The sequence below is a fragment of the Danio rerio genome, chromosome 7 (genome assembly GCF_052040795.2).
Source record: "Danio rerio strain M-AB ecotype USA chromosome 7, GRCz13ab, whole genome shotgun sequence".
Lineage (NCBI taxonomy): Eukaryota > Metazoa > Chordata > Actinopteri > Cypriniformes > Danionidae > Danio > Danio rerio.
In genome coordinates, this window is record NC_141027.1 from 43,086,067 (window position 1) to 43,106,464 (window position 20,398).

Here is a 20,398-nt window from a genome sequence, read left to right on the forward strand (position 1 = left end):
CTTCCATAGAGTATATGCAGTCAACACTCTAGCTTCTTGTTTATTGTTGTACATATTGAGGTGGAATTTCAAACTGCTATGATAGCGTAAGAACAGCAGAAAGTGTGGGTAACTTTAGTGACTAAAATTGTTCTTTTAAATATCTTAAAGGTCTCTATCGTAAAGATTTAGGCACAAAGTCTAAAGGCTGATTTATACTTCTGTGTCAAACGCCAGCATATGCTACGTCGTTGACGCATAGCCCTTCGCCGTGGCCGTCGGCGTCACTGACGTGCACCTCTCAAAAAATGTAACTAGCAAAATATGGGGACCCAAAACAACTCTATGGGTGTTAATTTCAACCCTTTGAAAGTGTCTCATGGGGTCCACTCAAAACAGAGTTAAATCAACACTTTCAAAAGGGTTGGCACATTGACACCGAAGTAAGGGTTAATTTTAACTCTGGGCAGAGTTAAAATATGTAACTATATTTAACACCGCCTGGTGTAATATATTGTTATTTTATTCAACTCTCTTGAGTGTAAATATGGTAAAAAGGTCAAATAGACTGTAAATTACAAAATAAAAAAACATTTTATTTGAAAACATTCACCACTTCAACAATTCATTCAGTTTTTAAAATGCAACAATGTCAAATATGCTTTAAATGTTTTATTAGTACAGACAATATCAACAAAATATGTATGACCAGTGCTCAAAAAGGCTGTTTCAGTCCTTTGGTCCAAACTTGATGTTTCATCAGAGCCATTTGAAAGTTCAATATAGCGTCACTCATAGTTTTCTTCTGAACTCATAGTTTTCTGAAATTACATTTTAAACAACTTGGCGTGCAAATCTTTCACTTCTGGTGTTTCCTTTGTCCTCCATATCAAACACAGCAGTTTAAATGAAGGTACAAATGCTGTAAACTTGTGTGAAAACAAACTGGAGCTAGGAAATCTCATCAAGCATGTCCTGTGAATGAAGTGCTTCCCAGCCACAGGATGACCTTTTTATCCATGACGATGTAGCAGCTGCTGATCGCTCGTCTGGTGGTTCCTGATGCACGGATATACTGTAGGGTGATGCTCATCTAAGAACTCTTCAAGACTCCAGCATGACTAAGAAAAATGTTTGAAAACAAATTGCAATCAAATTCTATGATATATTTAAAAGAACATTTAAAGTAAATAAAACATTCAAGAAATCTAAACTCACCTTTTGAAAATCTTCATGATGATCCACAACTTGACTCTCCCAGCTGGTTGAGGTGACAAGATATGGAAAAGTAGAAAAAACACATACATCACTGTTGGATCTCCAAAAACAATTAGGTTAACCACTATGACTAGAACTGGAAAAACAGGCAGCTGTCTGTCCAGAATCCTGAATTTAACACAACACTTGGAGCAAAATTTAGAGGAGCTTAAAATCTTTTATATCATTTAGTGATGCTGATTTCCCCAAAATATTGGCCACAGTGTAAAAATATTCATAAACTTACAGTTTTCTGTAAGCGTGTGCGTGCATGTGTGTGTGTGTGTGTGTGTGTGCGTGTTTCTTTACCAGATTCAACTTGTTAGGCCCTTTCAGGTCCAGTATTGACGCCACCTTTCCTGGAGTCTAGCAGATGTTTCAGGTCCAAATATAATCTAAAATATTAGCATAAGCAGAAGAGGAAAAGTGCAAAGTAAAGAGCAAAACATTATTTAAGTAACAGTTCACCCACAATACAAAACTTATCACCTTCATGTCATTTGTTATTCTTTAATGCAGTAATACCCTCTCAGCCTATTGTGAAACAAATACAGAACTTTATCAAACATACCTTCATTATTATCACCACATATGACCAAGAAGTTGTGCTTGGTCATTTCACCAACTCTGGAAATACACCATCCGTCTCTAATCAGCCACCGTCACAGGGTCTTGTGTTATTGTATAGAGAACTGTGGCTGTTAAAAAACAACAAAACATTAGTATCTAACACATATGCATAACCTTCAGATAAAAAAGAGAGATGAACATCACAAAGTATGCCTCACACTTTTTCAGATATCTTTTGATTCAGATGTTGATTATTGATAATAAATCTACAAATCAAACCTGTATCATCATTAGGCTGCTCAAATATGAATCAGTTGATTAATTTTACAGACAGGTGGCTGTTTACAACGCACTAAATTGTCTTTAATAAAACGGAAATGTTGTGTACAGTACATGCTAAGTTTAGCCTATAGTTTTAAGCACAATATCATGTGGGAGAAAAAGCTTGACTAAGATGTTCCTGACAACAGAAATAGCCTAACTTACTAACGTCAGATATCCCAAGTTGGGAAAAGTCATTTACGGGGGATACAGAGTTGATTTGCGGGAGGTAGCGGGAGAGATGAGTACCTGAAGAGCAATGAGATGAGTTGCGCGCGACGTACCTAAAGAGCGGTGGGGGTGACTTGCGCGCGACGTACCTGAAGAGCTGGGAGGGATGCGGTGCAGAGGGGTGTGCAAAGTGTTTAATGACCGGGCGGGAGACGCACGATTTCCAGGAGATTATCATTCATTTGCGGGTATCTACTTGGGCATCTGGGAGTCTCTGTGCATTTGCGGGATAACGTTAACGTTAGTCCCGCAACTTCCGGGAGACTTCTGTAACGTCAAATGTCTGAAAGTGCAAACGCGGTCATTTAAAGACATTAATGTTAACATTCCGACTTTAATGGTTGTCAACACTTAATATAATTCAAGCGTAACTGTTACGTTATCACACGAGTCTATGGACTAACGGTAAGTTATATGGACGGCCACGAATCAACCAGTTTAAAAGGGCCGCGGTGTTTAAAATAACCAAATTAACGTACACGAATAACAAACAATCATATGTTTTAGTCAGGAAGCCTTTTACAAGTAAGCATGTTCATTTACTCACCAGATACGTTTTAGAAACTCTCCAGAGCTCATGGAAACCGTCCTGTGTTGCCGTTAGCATCCGGGCAGAGTAGGCTAGGCGCTCCGGGGAATCCCTCGCTAGTTTGTTTCGAATTAAAGGAGAAGTGTCGATTTTATTTTACAGATGGGTAACAACGCACAAAATGGCATTAAGCGTGACAGAAATGTGTTGAACATGTACATTTGATGTTTTTATGCACTATGTATGCGTGAGCATTTATAAAAACATTCTTGAAAAGAAGTCAATAGTAATGCAGTTAAGCTAGATACACAAACGACCATGAATGAACCGCAGAAGTTTAAAATTGTCACTCCATTCTAAAGTTATTAACTTAACAATATGTTTACAACTGTATTTCCTTAAAGAAAGTCAGTAAAATACCAACATTTAGGTAGTTTGACTCACCAGTTGCTGTTCTAAACCTCAGATGGAAAATGGCGTCTGGAAAATTCTTCAGTGACTGGGGCTGCATGAATTCCCGGATGTTGGAAATAACACCACCAAGTGTTGAAAACTTAACTCCTTGATTTCGCACTGAATAAAATCAATTTTAACTCTTATTATACTCATTTATCAAAATCTAACTCTTTAACGTCAACACTTTACTCTGAAATGCTTCAACACCAAGAATTTAACTCTGATGAATTTGCTGTGTACAAGTCGCAACAACGCGTAACGCAAGCTCTGTGATTGGTCGGCTTGGTAGCGCTGACGAGTCTGGGCGATTGTTTACAAGTGTGGAGTCCCGTGAAGGAGCTCCGGATGGAAAGTTTTGTTTCGTGTTCACCTCATAGTTAAAGTTGTTGCACGTCTGCCGGTTCCTGCCTCAAAATGAGCGAGTTTGAGCCACTTGTACATCCAGGAAGTGTTCAGGAAAAGCAAAACAGCAGCGAAGAAACTCTACACAGAGGAACATTTACACCTCACTGCCAACTAGCGTTTCGGAAGTGTTAATGCAGACCAACAGAGACAGCGCGCAGAAGTATAAATGCACAGACACGGGCGTTGCATGCGCCGCGGGTTACGCCGGTCACTTGACGCAGAAGTATAAACTAGGCTTAAAGCGCATGGCGCAAAAGCATTAAGGGCATGTCAGAATTTACTGTTGCTGTTCTAAGGATGAAAATATATGCTCTGCACCATGGAGCATGGTCTAACAGGGTTGTGCTTATTCTCTTAATGAGTTATGAGTGTGTTTTGAGCATTACATGCATTAAACCAGTCAGAGTCTCATCTCCCATTCCCTTTAAGAGTCAGTTGCATTAGGCCATGGCACATTTGCTATTTACATGGTGGACTTTGTGTATGGAAAAACTGAATGCTTCACTAGCAAGAAAACAGTTAAACAGACCATCTGCAGTGCGAGAATAAAGAATAAGTCTCCTCCATTTGGCTTCTTTACTTTCTCTTTACTTTACTTTTACTCTTTAATTTACTACTCTACTTTTGTAGATATGGCGGTATGTTTTTAAGGTTTTAAGGTGCACAACTAACACTCTCTAAGCTGGACTTTAGACCAGTTTTTAGTTTGTCAATTGTCAAGTTCCTCAAAATAACAACGCAATGGATTTTGCATTTAAACAATCTGGCTCAAAATGAGAATATTAGGGTTGTATGATAGGGCCTGAATTGTTATTCTCTATAACTTTCTTTTTGTAAAACTACAAAGAGGGGGAAGTATCAAGCCTGTATATTCACATTTACGTTAACATGTTCAGTTCAACCAGCAGTAGAATTTTACTAATGTACATAGTTTTTATACAAATCTTAAAATCCAAGAAAATCTATTAAATGAGACCCTTTAAATGAAATATTAGAAAAATATCATATTTGTTACTCAACCTGCTTAATGTGTATGCCATGAAAAAGTGTTTGCATAAGTGTTTGCTGTATGAAACTGATAATACTCAATGTCTATCAAAATAGAGCTTTAGTAAAAATAGAGCACTTACGGACATATATTTCAACGTTTAAATCAACTCAGAAACAAACTGCATGTGGGTTATTCTCGGCCGCACGCTAGGAGAAACTGAAAGTAAAACTTATCCTAATGCACAGCCGTAAATGTCCAGCAGGTGGCAGGCCAAAACCACATGTGGCTATATGCGACTGTACAACAATGATAGTGACTCAAAAAAATATGTTTTGGTGGACCGAATATTGTTATATTTTTGAAATCAGTTGTGGATCAGAGGGGATGCGTAAATAGCCCATGGGCCAGGAGTTTGAGACTCCTGATTTAAATGAATGATTCAGTTACAATAATGTTTTTCCTCTTTGCACTGGGAGAACAGTATACCTCCAAACATCAACACAATCATTGACTGTTTTCCAAAATAACATATGATATAAATGTAACAAAAAATCTATAATGCATAACATAAATATTCATTAGGTAAAATCACTGTGTAGTATGTATGTTTTATAAAGCTGACATAAATAGCTTTTTCCACTGGCACTACAATTTTCAAAGAGTGATTCAATCCTGAAATACTGCTACATTTACCTGGAAACGACATTGCACAGAAACACTGACCCAATCCAAATAAATCTTCAACACAAGTATCTGACTTATAATGAAGTAATTAAGCTCTGACATGTTTTATTAGTAATGGCTAAATATGCGCATGTGTTGGCTTGCAGTGAATATATCCCAGGGCACTAATGCATGTCACCATCATAGCAGACGATAAGCTTCGGGCTTGCCTTTGACCCCGCACCTCATTAATCACTTCTCACGAATGTCTGACCTCTCAAACATGCCATCTAATTCAGCTCTAAAAGATACATAAAACTCCCCCAACTCAGATAAGATGAGACTGGATGATGTGATTTCGAGTATGCTTCTGAAAATGTGGCTGTGTTAGAATTAATATTACCCTCGTTGCATGGTAGATAAACAACAGTAAGTTGCCTCTCAGGCTTTATTTTTCCACGGAAAAAGAGAGTTAATTAGGGAGTTTCAAGGCCTGAGTGCTGTTGAGAGAGGATGTAGATGTGATAGTCTATCAAACCTGTCATGCCTGGCTTTTGGCCATGCTAATCGTCACTATAAAACAAGCTGCTGAAAGGTTATGCTGCATATGAATTTTCCCTTTGCTCTCTGTACTGAAACATTTGATAAATGGGCAGCTCCGTAAGATGCCTCCAGAAGCCCCAGGCTGCTCTACGTCCCACCATGTCATCTTTTGTTTATTGTGTACTGACAGCTGTAACTATGGCGATGCCCGTTTTTTGTGACTCTGCAACAGCTGTTTTTTTTAAGCACCAAAGTTTCAGCTGGAGGACCACGAATCCCCCGCAGCCAGGAATGTAAAAGTCTATGGTCTCCTGGAGGGCTTTTCTTCCATGACATCAAACTCACTTAAATACCTCACGTCTTTGATTTGATATATTTTCAGTCCCGTATCTGTGCACTTCGATTTATAACTTGAACCAGAGGGATAGGTTTACTAGACGTTGACCTCTGTTGACAGCATCTGTTGCGTGCTGATTGCCACCAAAAACAAGTTCAAGTCAGCCCTCAGTTTGTAGAAAGAAAACAATAAACATGCTGACAGTTGTGTCCACTTGTGCTTACAATGGAGATCTTTTAATTAATCACAGTATGCAACACATGCTGTTGCATTTAAGCTGGAAAATGACCTTAACTTGCAATAGTGGTAACAAGAGAAGCACAATGTATTGGTATTGAATTGATTATCCGCTGTTCTCAATAGACAGTATTGTCAATATTTGCTAAATATCAGCAATCTATTTTTGTAAAACATCCGCCATTTTTTTTAATGCTCAAATAATTTTCAAATAATGTTTTGATGCCTCATATATTTATTAGTATAGTATATATTTTTTATTATTTTGACAAAATTATGTATAATTTTAATAACAAAATACTTTTTTGTTTAATCTGTATTGACCATAGTTGTAATATTTGTGCACAATAATTCTCTACTGTAAAAAAAACAGACATTATTTATAACGCACATATACAGGTGGGAGGCACATATGCAACCTGTCTACACCGTTCACCTCAAATTAAAGCTGACAGTTTGCAGTTAAAGCACATAAATAGAGCCAAAAGTGTAAGAATTGTGTCGATGTCTCAATATTCATGGACCTGACTATATATATACAGTTGGAGTCAAAATTATCCCCCAAAACCGAACCGCGTATTAATTCATTCAGAAAGGCTCCCAAAGCATGGATCCGTGACTGAAATGTGACTTCTGGTGGACAGTAGCAGACTCCAAAATAAGACGCAGATTCAGTTCCACATGAGGTTAATTAGCAAATAATAAATTTTACGAATGTAAACATTAGATGAGCAGGTTACAATGTAACCCCTTGTCCTAACTACATGCTATGTAACGAGATTTGCAGTCATGAGCAATTTGGCTATTTGCACCAGACAAAACACGACATAAATTTAAATATAGCCATTCAGAAGCACAGAATATGCACTCAGTCACAAAATGGTAAAGTTTATAATCTCATTAATAGATATTAAACTTCTTTAACATTATTAAATGCGCATGCTGAATCACTCATATGTGTTTAGTGCTAAAGTTCAATTTTATTTTTATTTTCAAGATCTGAGGTGACCTATCTGCTGTTGTTTTCAGTAGTATGTCATTTAAAATGGCATTCAAACTCACATTGTTAGCATTTAACACTGAATAAAGCTGATGAGGTGTACCTGAGGTGATCATTATCAGTTTTCTGTTTCTAAACAAGCTGTTTCTAATATATCAATTAAAGGTGTTGGTTAGGACAAAAACTCCTTTAAATATGGAAAATAATCCTTCTATTGTGTGCCGTTGCTTTTATTTAGAACACGATTTAAATCAGCCTTTAGGTTCGAAGTTTGGACTTGTTTTGATCCAGGAATGCAATACCTAGTTCAACCACTGGGTGTCAAACTTACATACTGCACCTTTAAATAGTAATCTGTTTATCTGTCTTTCATGCAGACACATTTCAACCAAATTGTTTGTTATTACATTTATACCTCTTCCTCTGTGCTCTGCAGTCGGGCCTGATCCGGTACTCCAGTGAGGAACTTTTCATTACTCCACTACCACAGCATTTGGCTTTACAACACAACTACAGCGCCCCCTCTGGACATCACCCACATGTCATCTACAAGCGGTCAGCTGAGCGCAGAGTGCATGCTGATAAAACTGACCGGACCAGTCGCTTTAAATCTAGCAACCCCTATGAAGATCATCACCATCATCACCACCACCACCGTCACCATGATTACCAACACGGAAAGCTTCAGAGACAACATTTCTGCGGACGCCGCAAGCAATGTATGTAAGGGAATTTCCTTTTTAGTTTTTATTTTGTATTTGGAAAGCACATTATATAATTGTAGTAGCATTCATCAGCAAACCTCTTTGAGATATTCTGACTGATTCCAAAAGCAAAACTGTTGAGTCATTATCATCTGTTGTACCGAATGAATTGAATGAAAGCTTGGAAACGGCATGTGAGGTTAATGACTGTGTATTTCCTGCTCTGTCATCGCCTCTCCACTGCTTTTATCTGGGAGCTAGCTTGGAAAGTGGACAAGCAGTTATTTGAGGCAATTTCCAGTTTCTCTCACTCTTTTTCATGAGTTTCCATGCTTTTATCTTTTCACCTGATCCTAACTACAGATACTCCCAAGCCTCCTACAGAGGATCACTTTGTCATGCCTGACGAGTTTGAGCAGCAAATCCGAGTAAAACGCTCAGAGATCACATCGAGCAAAGAGGGTGGGCTGAACGTGGAAACTCTGGTGGTGGCAGACCGGAAGATGCTGGAGAAACATGGCAGAGACAATGTCACTACCTATGTCCTTACTGTCATGAACATGGTGGGTGGAGCTACTACACTGTACTACATTAAAGACACTTTGTTTCTAAAGTGATGTGTCAAGTAATGTTATGTTAAAAAGGTCTCCAGTCTTTTCAAGGATGGGACTATTGGGAATGATATCAACATTGTTGTGGTCAGCCTCCTCCTACTTGAGAAAGATCCGGTAAGAAAGATAAGTGTCTGTCTGTCTGTCTGTCTGTCTGTCTGTCTGTCTGTCTGTCTGTCTGTCTGTTAGCCATAGCTGTTCATCTATCTGTCCATTCATCCATCCACCCACCCATCCATCTATCCATCCATCCATCCATCCATCCATCCATCCATTTTTCGGATGAGACGTTTAACGGAGGTCCTGACTCTCTGGGGTTGTTAAAATCCCAGGATGTTCTTCAAAAAGACTAGGGGTTTAATCCCGGCATCCCGGCCAGTTTTGCCCCCTGGTCTCTGTCCATCATGGCCTCCTAACCATGCCCATATCATAATTGGCTTCATCACTTATTCTCCTCTCCACCAATCAGCTGGTGTGTGGTGTGTGGTCTGGCGCAATATGGCTGCCGTCGCATTATCTAGGTGGATGCTGCACACTGGTGGTGGATGAGGAGATTCCCTCAATGTGTAACGCGCTTTGAAGCAGAAAAAGCACTATATAAATGTAAGGAGTTATTATTAAGTATTATTATTATCCATCTATCTGTAAACCCACCCACCCATCTATCCACCAATCCATCCACAAACCATCCATTAACCGATCCATCCATGTACCCATCCATCCATCCATTCACCTACCCACACATCTATCGATCCCACCCACCACCCACCCATCCAAACACCCACACACCCATCCATCCAATCACCAATCCATACATTCACTCATACACACCCACCCACCCATTCAAACACCCACCCACCCATCCATCCATCTATCCATATACCATCCCACCCATTCATCCATCCATTCATCCATCCATCCATCCATCCACCCACTGACCCATCCATCCATCCATCCATCCATCCACCGACCCATTAATCCACTAATCCATCCATCCACCCATCCATCCATCTTTCCACCAATCCATCCATCCACCCATCCATACACCCCCACCCATTCAAACACCCACCCATCCATCCATCCATCTATATACCAATCCACCCATCCATCCATCCACCCACCGATCCATCCATCCATTCATCCACCGACCCATCCATCTATTCATTCATCCATCCATCCATCCATCCATTCATTAACCGATCCATCCATGTATCTATCCAGTGTCATTTCTGGTAGTAATAAGGTGGCTAAATAAAAGGTATTATAATTTTTAAATTGAAGTTATCATTTTCTAGGGGTATGAGTAGTTTTGGGCTGGACTGTATGTCTTAATTTGCTTTTATGACAACAGCACAGAGGACTCTGGCCACTACAGCTTGTTTGTTTTTATTTAAAGGAGAGTCTACTTTTTGAATGATTCCCAGCATTTTCTAAGTTTCTTTCATACTCGACAGACACCTGATCATTCATTACTTTCTTTTCTTTCTCTCACCACTCCTTTGATCTCTCTTGGTTTCACTGCTGTCAGCTGGGCCTGTCTATCAACCACCACGCAGACCAATCCCTTAACAGCTTCTGCCAGTGGCAATCGGGCCTTGTAGGTAAAAATGGCAAGCGGCACGACCATGCTATACTGCTGACAGGGCTGGACATCTGCTCTTGGAAGAATGAACCGTGTGACACCTTGGGTAAGGCACTTGACATGCACCATCCAGCATCAGGGTCACATGTTGTGATGTCAGCAGCTACTCAAGTCCTAGAGAGTGCATTACACAATGGCAAGGTTAGAAAGAGCTTGTGGTTGGTGATGCATGTCCTGGGTTGGCCTCAGGCAAAGAACTTCACCTGAATGAATCCAAGAAAACTCAAATCCACTTTGCAGTCAGTTGGCAGCTTCTTCAGTTTTTGCTATAGAGGCGTCAGCCAAATGTAATGAATTCAGCTTTAAAGCTCCAAACCACAAGTATGCACCTCTTTGAATGTATGGCAAAGGGGAAAGCACTGCTTTTATATTGCCTCTGTATGATGTGAAACTCAAACCGAAGCCTTTTTCTGAAACCATGCAGTCAGAAAAATAGTAAAATGGGATTGTGTTTCAATTTCTTTAGGTTTGAAAACACTAGGGTTGAGATAAGTGATATTTAAATCATATATTACTGCTTTCATCCACAACTCTTGGACTTTAATGTCTCTGTAAGCAATTCATTTGATTCATATTTGACTTGTACCTCTGTTTTGTTCTTTCTAACTTTATGTCTGCAGGTTTTGCTCCGATAAGTGGGATGTGTAGCAAATATCGGAGCTGCACGATTAATGAAGACACAGGGTTGGGCCTTGCTTTCACAATCGCTCATGAATCGGGACATAAGTATGTTCATTCCTACTTTCATATCACGCACTTTTACATTTGGGGAAACCATATGCTGTGTAACAGACAAACATTTTGTTTGTGTTTAACGGTTGCCATTGTGATAAGGGGAAGTTTATGTTGTACGTCTGAGATTTAGTTTTTATGACAGCCGTATTTTGAGCCGATTGGTCCTTTGGCATGTTCTCAACATAAACTGGAAGGAAATCTTTCCTGGAGAACCACCAGGTTGATAACACGTTGTGGGATTTGTTATTCTCAGTGGTTGAAATGTTTTGGTCAAATGAAATGGACACGTGCCTGCTATGTGCATGGTGTTTGGGGCAAAATCTTCACTAGCCAACAGTCATTAATCACTCATTTATTGAGGAGTGGTCATTTATAAACACATGACATGTCTTGCCAGCATTGCACATGTCTGCTATATTTCGTGATTATAGTTGTTTATTTTGAAGCATTAATTGGTCTGAATCTCACAGGGCTGATGAAAGTATGCCTCTGAATGTGTCAGTGTGAATCTCGTCCAATTCGGCTGAGTACAGAGATTATTAAAGGGGTTTGTGGGATGAAAGAGCTTTCAGCTACAGAGGTAATGTCCCACCTGACTGAGGGAGTGGTTTCTGTCCTGGGGTTGTTCATTAATAGTCTCTCTGGGTAAAACTCACAATCTCCATTTCTCCCTCTTTTTCGCTCCCTCTATGTTTTGCTCCAGTTTTGGAATGATCCATGACGGAGAGGGGAATCCCTGCCGGAAGACTGAGGGGAACATAATGTCTCCAACACTCGCCGGGAATAATGGTGTTTTCTCGTGGTCTGCATGTAGCCGACAATACCTTAACCGGTTTTTAGGGTAAACTTTAACCTTCACTTTACATTATATTATTCTCCGACTAAAGTGTACATTTTGGAAATGTTTTTTTTTATCTTCACTGTAAAAAAATTTAAGTCAGCACAACAACAACAACAACAAAAAACATAATCCTTATTTCCTTTCCCTTTTTTCTTGTTCACTCAGCTTTTGAAAACATCAGCTGCACAAACAAAAGATTATTAGTTTTCTGGAGAGGTGAACAAAACGTTTGTATTTATTATCAGCAGAATTGGAATGCCTGAAGTTGTGTGAACAAAAAGAAACATTATTCTTATTTTCTTTAGTTTTTTCTTGTGTACTCAACTTTTCTTTCACACCTTTAATTGATAGGACAGTGGAGAGTAAAGCCAGGAAAGGAGAAGAGAGAGGAAGGCTTGGCATAGTACCTCGAGGCGGGAATCGAACTCAGACAACGCACTAATCACTACACCATTGGCACCGACATCCACTCTTGAAACAAATTTTTGAAAACATCAGTTGCACTGACCTAAACTGTCTTAAGTTGAGTAAACAAAAATTTTATTTTGGAAATCGATACTTAGAAATAATACATTATCAGAACAAACAAACATAGTACAACTGAAAAAATCAGGAAGGCACAAAAGCATTTTTTTCTGTTTTGTCCTGCCATGTTTTGATCCTTGTCTTGTTTACCGTTATTGTTTGTTTACCTTCTGTCCTGTTTCTAATTCTGTCTAATGCATGTTTTGTTAACATTTCTCTGTTTTATTTTGTTTTCCCTTGAACTATGTTTGTTTGTTCTGATAATGTATTATTTCTTAGTATCAATTTCCACAAGAGTTTTTTTGTTCACTCAACTTTAGACATTTTAGGTCAGTGCAACTGCTGTTTTCAAAGATTTAATACAAGTCAGCACCAATGATGTAGTGGTTAGTGCGTTGACACATAGCACTCTGGTTTTCACAGCGACTTGAGTTCGATTCTCTCATTGAGGTCCTATGCTGATCCCTCCCCTCTCTTCTCTCCTGACACTTTTCTGTCTACTATCCTATCAATTAAAGATAAAAAACAATTAAGTACAAAAGAAAAAACAAAAGGAAATAAGATTATGTTTTTTGTTTTCTCAACTTCAGGCATTTCAGTTCTGCAGACAAAAAAAATTTCACCTGGCACAACTTAAAAAGGTTTGTTACAGAGTTGCTCACCTCTCCAGAAAACTAATAATCTTATGTTAACCCAACTAAAGGATTTTTGTATTACTGACAAATAATTGTAGTTCAGTGCAGCTGATGTTTTCAAAAGTTGAGTGAACAAGAAAAAGCGTAACTAATACAAAATAATTTAATAAAACAGTGTAACATCCGGATGAGTTTTTGATCCAGATGTTACCTTTTTTTAGTAAGAATGCACTATAATGCAAAAAAAAAAATTAAACATTCATAATGTTACAAAATGTATAGGCTAATTGATTTATATTTAAAATGTACATATTAGGTGCATGTGAAGACTCATAATTTGTATTGATTAATTGATAATAAACTAAGTTTTGTGAAAAAAATGTCATGGGTAAGATAATCTTGCACTTTATCATTTAGAAAACAGGTTTCAAACTCAGTTCTTCACAGCTCTGCACAGTTTAGCTTTAACCCTAATTAAACACACCTTATCAAACTAACCGAGTCCTTCAGACTTGTTTGAAACCTACAGATAAGTGGGTTGAAGCAGGGTTGGAACTAAACTTTGCAGAGCTGCGGCCCTCCAGGAACTGGATTTGACACCTGTGCTTTAGAATGACAAATGAAACAGCATGGTTAACATTATCAACATATATACATATTAAAGTTAATTAGTAATTTAGGACTGTGATCCTTAAATAGTATCAAATTACTTTTGTTTGTCAATAGTTTTGCGTATATATAAAATTTGTTACACTGAATGACATTTTAGTGGGTGTCGCTTGTAAAGCATGGTAAAAATTTATGATAGTAATAATGTTTTGCTCAGAAAAAAAGAAAAAGGGGGTGTTACGGTGGTGCAATGGGTAGCATATTCGCCTTACAGCAAGAAGGTCACTGGTTCGAGCCTAAGCTTGGTCAGTTGGCATTTCTGTGTGGAGTTTGCAGGTTCTCCCCTTGGTTTAGTGGGTTTGCTCCGGATTCTCCGATTTCCCCCCCCCCCAGTAGAAAGACATGTGCTATAGGTGAACTGCGTATGTTGAATTGTCCGTGGTGTATGTATATGTATAGGAGTGTATGGTAGTTTCCCGGTGATGGGTTGCAACTGGAAGGGCATCCACTGTGTGAAACTTATGCTGGATAAGTTGGCGGTTCATTCCGCTGTGGGGATCCCTGAGTAATAAAGAGACTAAGCTGAAAAGAAAATGATGAAATGAAAAAAGAGAAAGGACACAAAAAAACAGTACAGTAAGGAAAAAAATCAAGCTGTTTTATTGCTTTCATGGATATTATGAGTCAAAGGTCCTATTTAATCAGGGGGTCCACAGGGACTTAAAAAGTGTTAAAAGTCTTAAATGCTATTTTACAAGGTATTCAATTTTATATATGATTAAGCAAGGCATGATTGGTTGTTAAAGTTTGTCTGAATTAAATCTGTGAATATCAGGATGCTGTGTGGCTTATGAACTCAATGAAATCCTGCTAGATTTGACATCATGCTGCTTTGTTTACTGCAAAAACCAACACTTTTATTTCTGCAGTTTTATAGGCGCCAACCTGCTGAATTAGCTAGATTTGTAAGATTTTTATTCAGTATATGAAAAATGTTTTAGTTTTGGATTAGTTTCTTACGTTAATATTTAGTAAATATACTGTTTAAATATAAGTTTAAATCTCGCCAGTGTTTCCGGTTGAAACCTAAAGTGGTTATAAAGTCTTAAAATGTATGGAAAGGGTCTTAAAAAAGGTCTTAAAAGGTATTGAATTTCACTCTCTGATTCCTGTATATACTCTGTTAATGCTCATCTTTCTTCATGTACATTCATCTTCACAGTACAGCTCAGGCTTCGTGTCTAGTGGACGAGCCCAAGCAGATTGGCCAGTACAAGTATCCTGAGCAGCTTCCAGGTCAGCTGTACGATGCAGATATACAGTGCAAATGGCAGTTTGGCTCAAAGGCAAAACTATGCGGCCTGGACTTTGTAAAGGTAATGCATAGCATTTAAGATTTTCCATTCATAGTTGAAGCACTTTAATGGATCTTCATACCAAATTTGTTTGAACACATGTTGGAAACGGTAAACGCCTCAGCTTCACTGAATCCTTTTGACAAAACACAATATCACGAAAGCATTCACCGAGATTGAGTTCATTCAGAGTCTCGGATATTTAAATGTGCTTTAACCTGTAATGTTTGTGTGCAGAGACTTTATGGTCAACACAAACACACATCAGAGTTTCAGAAAGAAAACAAACTGCTGAGAGGAACCCATTGCCTCAAAATCTACTCTAAGTCTTCATTCATAGTCCCTGCGGAACAAAGGTTCCACAAAGATGGACAGGGCCCCCTTTGGCATCCGCTGTAGCCTTTAGCGTCTAACGCACACATTGATATGCAAATAGTTATGCTTGGGAAATGAACATTGCGAGAGTCTATCTGTGGGATTAGCTCTCATGCTATGGACTTCCTCTCCTGTTGCTTTTGTGCTCTTCGGAGACTGAAAAGAGTCTTGAACGTCGACCTTGATGGAAGGCAGCTGTACATCTTAATTAAGAATGATTGTGGAGATAAAACCCACTGTTTTTGTTTCCTCCATCCCCCACAAACCATCCCGTCCTTGTCACAAAGTCGTTGAGATGTAATTAGCCGTGGGAGCTAGCGGCATTAGCTACCCGATGATCCATGGTCCGGTGTTGTTAGCTTTTTGTAAACCACATCTCTCTCTCACTCGTCTGCCAGATGCAATCGGGCCGTCGGCCAGCAGTGGCCGGTCTCCCAACCTCTCATCACCCATTATTATCATCGTATTGTGGGAAGAAACAAAATGCAACGATAATAGCGTGTTTCTTTTGGGCAGCACAGTGATTGATTTTGACAGGCTTTTTTATTTGTTGGGAAAGTTGATTGGCCGTTGCTGTAGAAACAGGAGGTCGTCGTGGTGAGGTACAAGTCAGGGAGGTTGAATGGTTTCCCAGCGGGTGTAGTAGGCCTGTCTTTGACTGTTCTCTCTGTGTGTTCGTGCCCACCAGGACATCTGTAAATCATTGTGGTGCCACAGAACAGGACACCGGTGTGAGACCAAGTTCATGCCTGCTGCCGAGGGCACCATCTGTGGAGCAGACATGGTGAGTGAGTGCTTGTCTGTGTGAACTTGATGAACCACCACTGTCCGAATTCTCTCTAGCCACCTGTGGTATTGTTCTCTGCTTTGTGTGAATGAGCGTAAAGACGGCTTGTCCTGCGTATCTTTCCACTCGACGAGGGTGAGAGGTGCTGATGTGTGGGACTCTGTGGCTTGGCTGGGCCGAGTCCTGCTCTCCAGGTGTAACTCTGGGCTTAGTCCCAAACCAGCAGGCCACAAGATCTCCTCAGCAGATACACACTCTCTCCATTTACCTCACATCCCCTCTCATGCCTTCTCTTTGACTTGAAAGAAATCACGTTGGTCTTCTGTTATCTCTTCATTTACCACACAAACACGGATTTCGGGTTGCGTTGGGCCTTTTGAATGTAGGCACATTTCTCCTGAGGATGTTTTTATATCGGAAAAAAAGTGTAAAATAAGAAAATTGAAAAATAAGGCATTTCACAACTCAGACATAATTTATAGTGTGATATTCACAGTTTTTAACCATTATAATACCACAACTGCAAGAAATAGTTATAATGTGAGGTATAATTTAACATTATAAAATACGAGGTCGCAATTGTATGTATGTTACGTTACGATATAATAATTTGCTGATAATTGATAATAATAGCTTGTTTGGCACGCTGTCCCCTGAGCTCATAAGATCCTCGAGGTTCCTCCTGTTAGCAGGGCGATAGTGTAGTTTGAGCTCAGGTAGATCTCAATAAACTTCCCCGACTTATTTCTGCCTAATGACAGATAAAGGAGTGGCTAAAAAGAGATGTACGACTTACTAAGAGTGTGACTATGATGCCGGTTTAGAATGTTCGATTTACTTAGGGTGCTTTCACACCTACACTTTTGTTTCGGAACGTATCTCGTTTGCCCAGTTAGCGCGGCTCGTTTGGCATATGTGAACAGGGCAATCGCGCTCTGTTCCGCGCCAAAGTAATCGCTCCGAGATCGCTTGAATGAGGTGGTCTCGGCTCGATTGAAACGAACCCTGGAGCGGTTAGATTGCAGTTAGAAAGAGATCCGATCCGAGAGCTGTTATGTCACAGTGTTTTATGGATATGTAATAGGCTTACGGCTATATGAAGAGAGAATTATGAGTATGGCGGGAAGTTTCGCGAGTCTCCGGATGCCCGCAAACGAGTGATGATCTCCCGGTAATCTCGCGTCTCCCTCCCGGTACTCAAATAGGCATCGTCGTGCACCCTTCTCACCCCTCCCCACCGCATCTCTCCTCAGACACGTCGCACGCGCGCACCCTGTCAATCACCACCAAACCACCACCTCTTCTGACAGCTGAGCAGGACGCTGCAAAATAAACCCTGACACTCTGACCAATGTGAGGAGAGTTTACTCGCACGTGACTTTTTTTTTAGCTCTTTTGGTCCGATTAGAAACTTTGCAGTGTGAAAGCAAACCGCTCCAAGAGCAAAGAGCAACAATGTAACAATTGTAATCTCTGTTTCGGAACAACTGAATCGATTCACAGGTGTGAAAGCACCCTTAGGTACCACGTGAGCACAGGGTGAACAAGCAAACTCTGCACAGAAATGCTGACTGTTTAGTAGGGATATTAAGCTGTGACATTCTTGCTGTGAGGCAACAGTGCTAATCACTGGTCAAAAGAGTCGCCCAATCTAGAATGGAGGGGGTGTAGAGGTAAGAAGGGGGATTCTTTAAGACAAAAATACTAGGAAGAAACTTTGGTTATTTATAGTGAGTTAGGAATCATCTGATTGGTGAATTATGTATTGGCTAATGCGGAACCAGCCATGGACAATCAATTGCGCGTGATCCTCTTGAAATTAGTTTTTAAATAAACTTCACTCCTTGAGAACTCAACTGGAATGGAACCAGACTTTCACACATTACTGATCAAGATGATCTTTCTTCTTCTTTTCCATAATTCAGTGGTGTCGAAAAGGACAGTGTGTCAAATTTGGTGATCACGGTCCTAAAGCAGTGCACGGCCAGTGGTCAGGCTGGTCTGAGTGGTCTGACTGTTCACGTACCTGCGGTGGAGGGGTCATGTATCGAGAGAGATCCTGCAACAGCCCCAGGTAAACAGCGACACACTCATTTATCCCCAGACATAATATTCTGCCTTTTATTTTTAAATGAACTATCAGCAATTGAATTGAGTTTTAGTTTGTGTGAGAAAGAAAACGCAGATATATGGCCTTTAATTTTAAATGTGTGTTGTGGCTCATTGTTTGTGCCTGTCACCACAGTAAGAAATGAATGGCACTTTGGATGGTAGATCAATGGTGAAAACACATGTGTTTCCTGACCGACTGACCCACTGTGACTCCTAGATTACCCCCGAACTTTGACACACTGAGTAATCTTGGATTAAGTGCGTTCTGGTATGTCAGGGTTCACTGAAGCAGTATGCCCTTAAATCAGTGTGCAAGATCATTGTCTCTACAAATGACAATTAGAATGGATATTAGTCGCAGTGGATGAAATAATAAAAAGAGCCTAAACATCTGGCAGATGCTTTTATAAACTTACATTAAATCTAATGTCGAGTGTCTGTCAAATGGCAGATGTATTTTTTTGTGCGTTCAGGTTCAGGTGCTTCCTTTCTGTATGCGGCGGCAGGTTTATTTGAGATTGGGTTTCTATAGACCGCAGGTGGATCTACATGTGGTTTGGTCAAGCTGACGGAACACGGGATTGTGCTTCATCAACATTTGGCTGTCTAGAGCATCTTAACATATTTCTGTTGGAATGGGAAATACTTATAATGTCTTAGACAGCCAAACCAACATCTCAGTAAAGAAAGTAATAAAGCAAGAAAGAAACTATTCAAAGTGATGTGAGGTTGAGAACTTCTTTAAAACCTTGAAAATATACCTTCTCCAGAAAAGGTGCATATAATTTCTTTTATGCATTGTGATCTCTTACAACATTTTGGTAGAATCTTGCAGTTGATTTAAAGATCCTTTACACAGAATCTGAGAATTAGAGAGGAGATGTTTTGCTAAATAAAGAAGCTATTTTTTAATAGCATTGAGAAACCTTTAAATTGACCTAAATGCATTTATCATTTGTTGTATTTAATTGAGAAAACAAATGGTGATAATCTTTTATTTTGCCCTACATTTTTGGATTTGTTTAATCTTATGTGCATGCAGATATTGAAAGGTTTTCAGCTTGAGTGCTATATATTTTTGTCATGTTTCTGATGGTGTGTATTAGTCCAGAGATGTTTGATCCACTGAGAAAAGCTTAGGGTGTAGTGAATCTGTCAGATGGTCTTGCTTTTAATGCACCATTTGCGAAGTAATCTGAGATTTTGGGAACGTATCAGTCTCCATTTACTGTTTTTGCTATCAGTGTCACCCCCCTTATGGTTCAATAAAAATAAAGGAATAATGCTGCTGCTTAACTTCAGTCCTGATTAATACAGTCAGTGCAACAAAACTCTCTTCACTAGAGGTGTGAACCTATACTGGTCTTACGGTTTGGTTCGGTTACGATTATCATGCCATCGATTCGGTTCAATTCGATATCTCGGTGCATCACGGTGCATTGACAATGCTTTCCATATACAGTGTTATATTTTAGGGGGGAGGCTATAACATGCTGTCTGTATAAACACACAGACACACAGCAACACACTGTCACTCATTGTCTCTCACTGTCAAACACATTCACAAACATAGACAGCATCAAACAAACAAACACACACACACAAACAAACACACTTAAGCCCTTGCAACAGGGAGAGCTCGCGCTGAGCGGAGCAGAAAAACGAAAAAAATAAGCACTTTTCCGACGGTCCCTTACTGAGAGCTCCTCTCAGCGCGAGCTCTGCCGGCTAAAGTAAACGCAGACTGCGAGGGCTTAAACGGAGCAGTGCTCGTAATGTCGAGCGAAAAAAAGAAAGACAGCTGTGAAACATAACCAGCTTTGTCTTTCTGTAGCAAACACACTTTAGATCTTTTTAGGGTAAGCGTTTTTTGAGTTATTGACCAAACAAAACCAACTGAACCGCGCTCATTTCTGGCGCCCCACTGGATATACAGCGCCCTAAGCAT

General features: G+C 39.7%; 1 protein-coding gene and 1 long non-coding RNA gene across 10 annotated transcripts in view; one reads left to right on the forward strand and one right to left on the reverse strand.

Moving 5' to 3' along the window:
* The window catches only part of LOC137496194 (uncharacterized), a 78,082-nt gene extending 74,694 nt beyond the window's left edge, over nt 1-3,388 (reverse strand). The window contains exons 1-7 of one of the 2 annotated variants that reach the window (XR_015496103.1): nt 3,332-3,388; nt 2,906-3,003; nt 2,448-2,641; nt 1,808-1,934; nt 1,546-1,631; nt 1,198-1,240; nt 555-1,100 (exon numbers count right to left, since the gene is read on the reverse strand). This is a non-coding gene — a long non-coding RNA (uncharacterized LOC137496194). Of the gene's footprint in view, nt 1-267; nt 1,101-1,197; nt 1,241-1,545; nt 1,632-1,807; nt 1,935-2,447; nt 2,642-2,905; nt 3,004-3,331 lie in introns of those variants that run through there. The other variant, XR_015496102.1, reaches the window with a different exon arrangement.
* adamts18 (ADAM metallopeptidase with thrombospondin type 1 motif, 18) overlaps nt 1-20,398 on the forward strand; it is an 87,780-nt gene that overhangs the window by 20,134 nt on the left and 47,248 nt on the right. For 2 of the 8 annotated variants that reach the window (XM_087261636.1, XM_087261637.1), the window contains exons 4-12: nt 7,956-8,242; nt 8,587-8,786; nt 8,868-8,951; nt 10,363-10,522; nt 11,097-11,202; nt 11,915-12,052; nt 15,044-15,197; nt 16,240-16,335; nt 18,264-18,412. In XM_087261636.1, the coding sequence (XP_087117762.1) occupies nt 8,059-8,242; nt 8,587-8,786; nt 8,868-8,951; nt 10,363-10,522; nt 11,097-11,202; nt 11,915-12,052; nt 15,044-15,197; nt 16,240-16,335; nt 18,264-18,412 (1,271 nt within the window). In that variant the 5' untranslated portion in view covers nt 7,956-8,058. The remainder of the gene's footprint in view (nt 1-7,955; nt 8,243-8,586; nt 8,787-8,867; nt 8,952-10,362; nt 10,523-11,096; nt 11,203-11,914; nt 12,053-15,043; nt 15,198-16,239; nt 16,336-18,263; nt 18,413-20,398) is intronic. The other 6 variants (XM_087261632.1, XM_087261633.1, XM_087261638.1 and 3 more) reach the window with 3 other exon arrangements.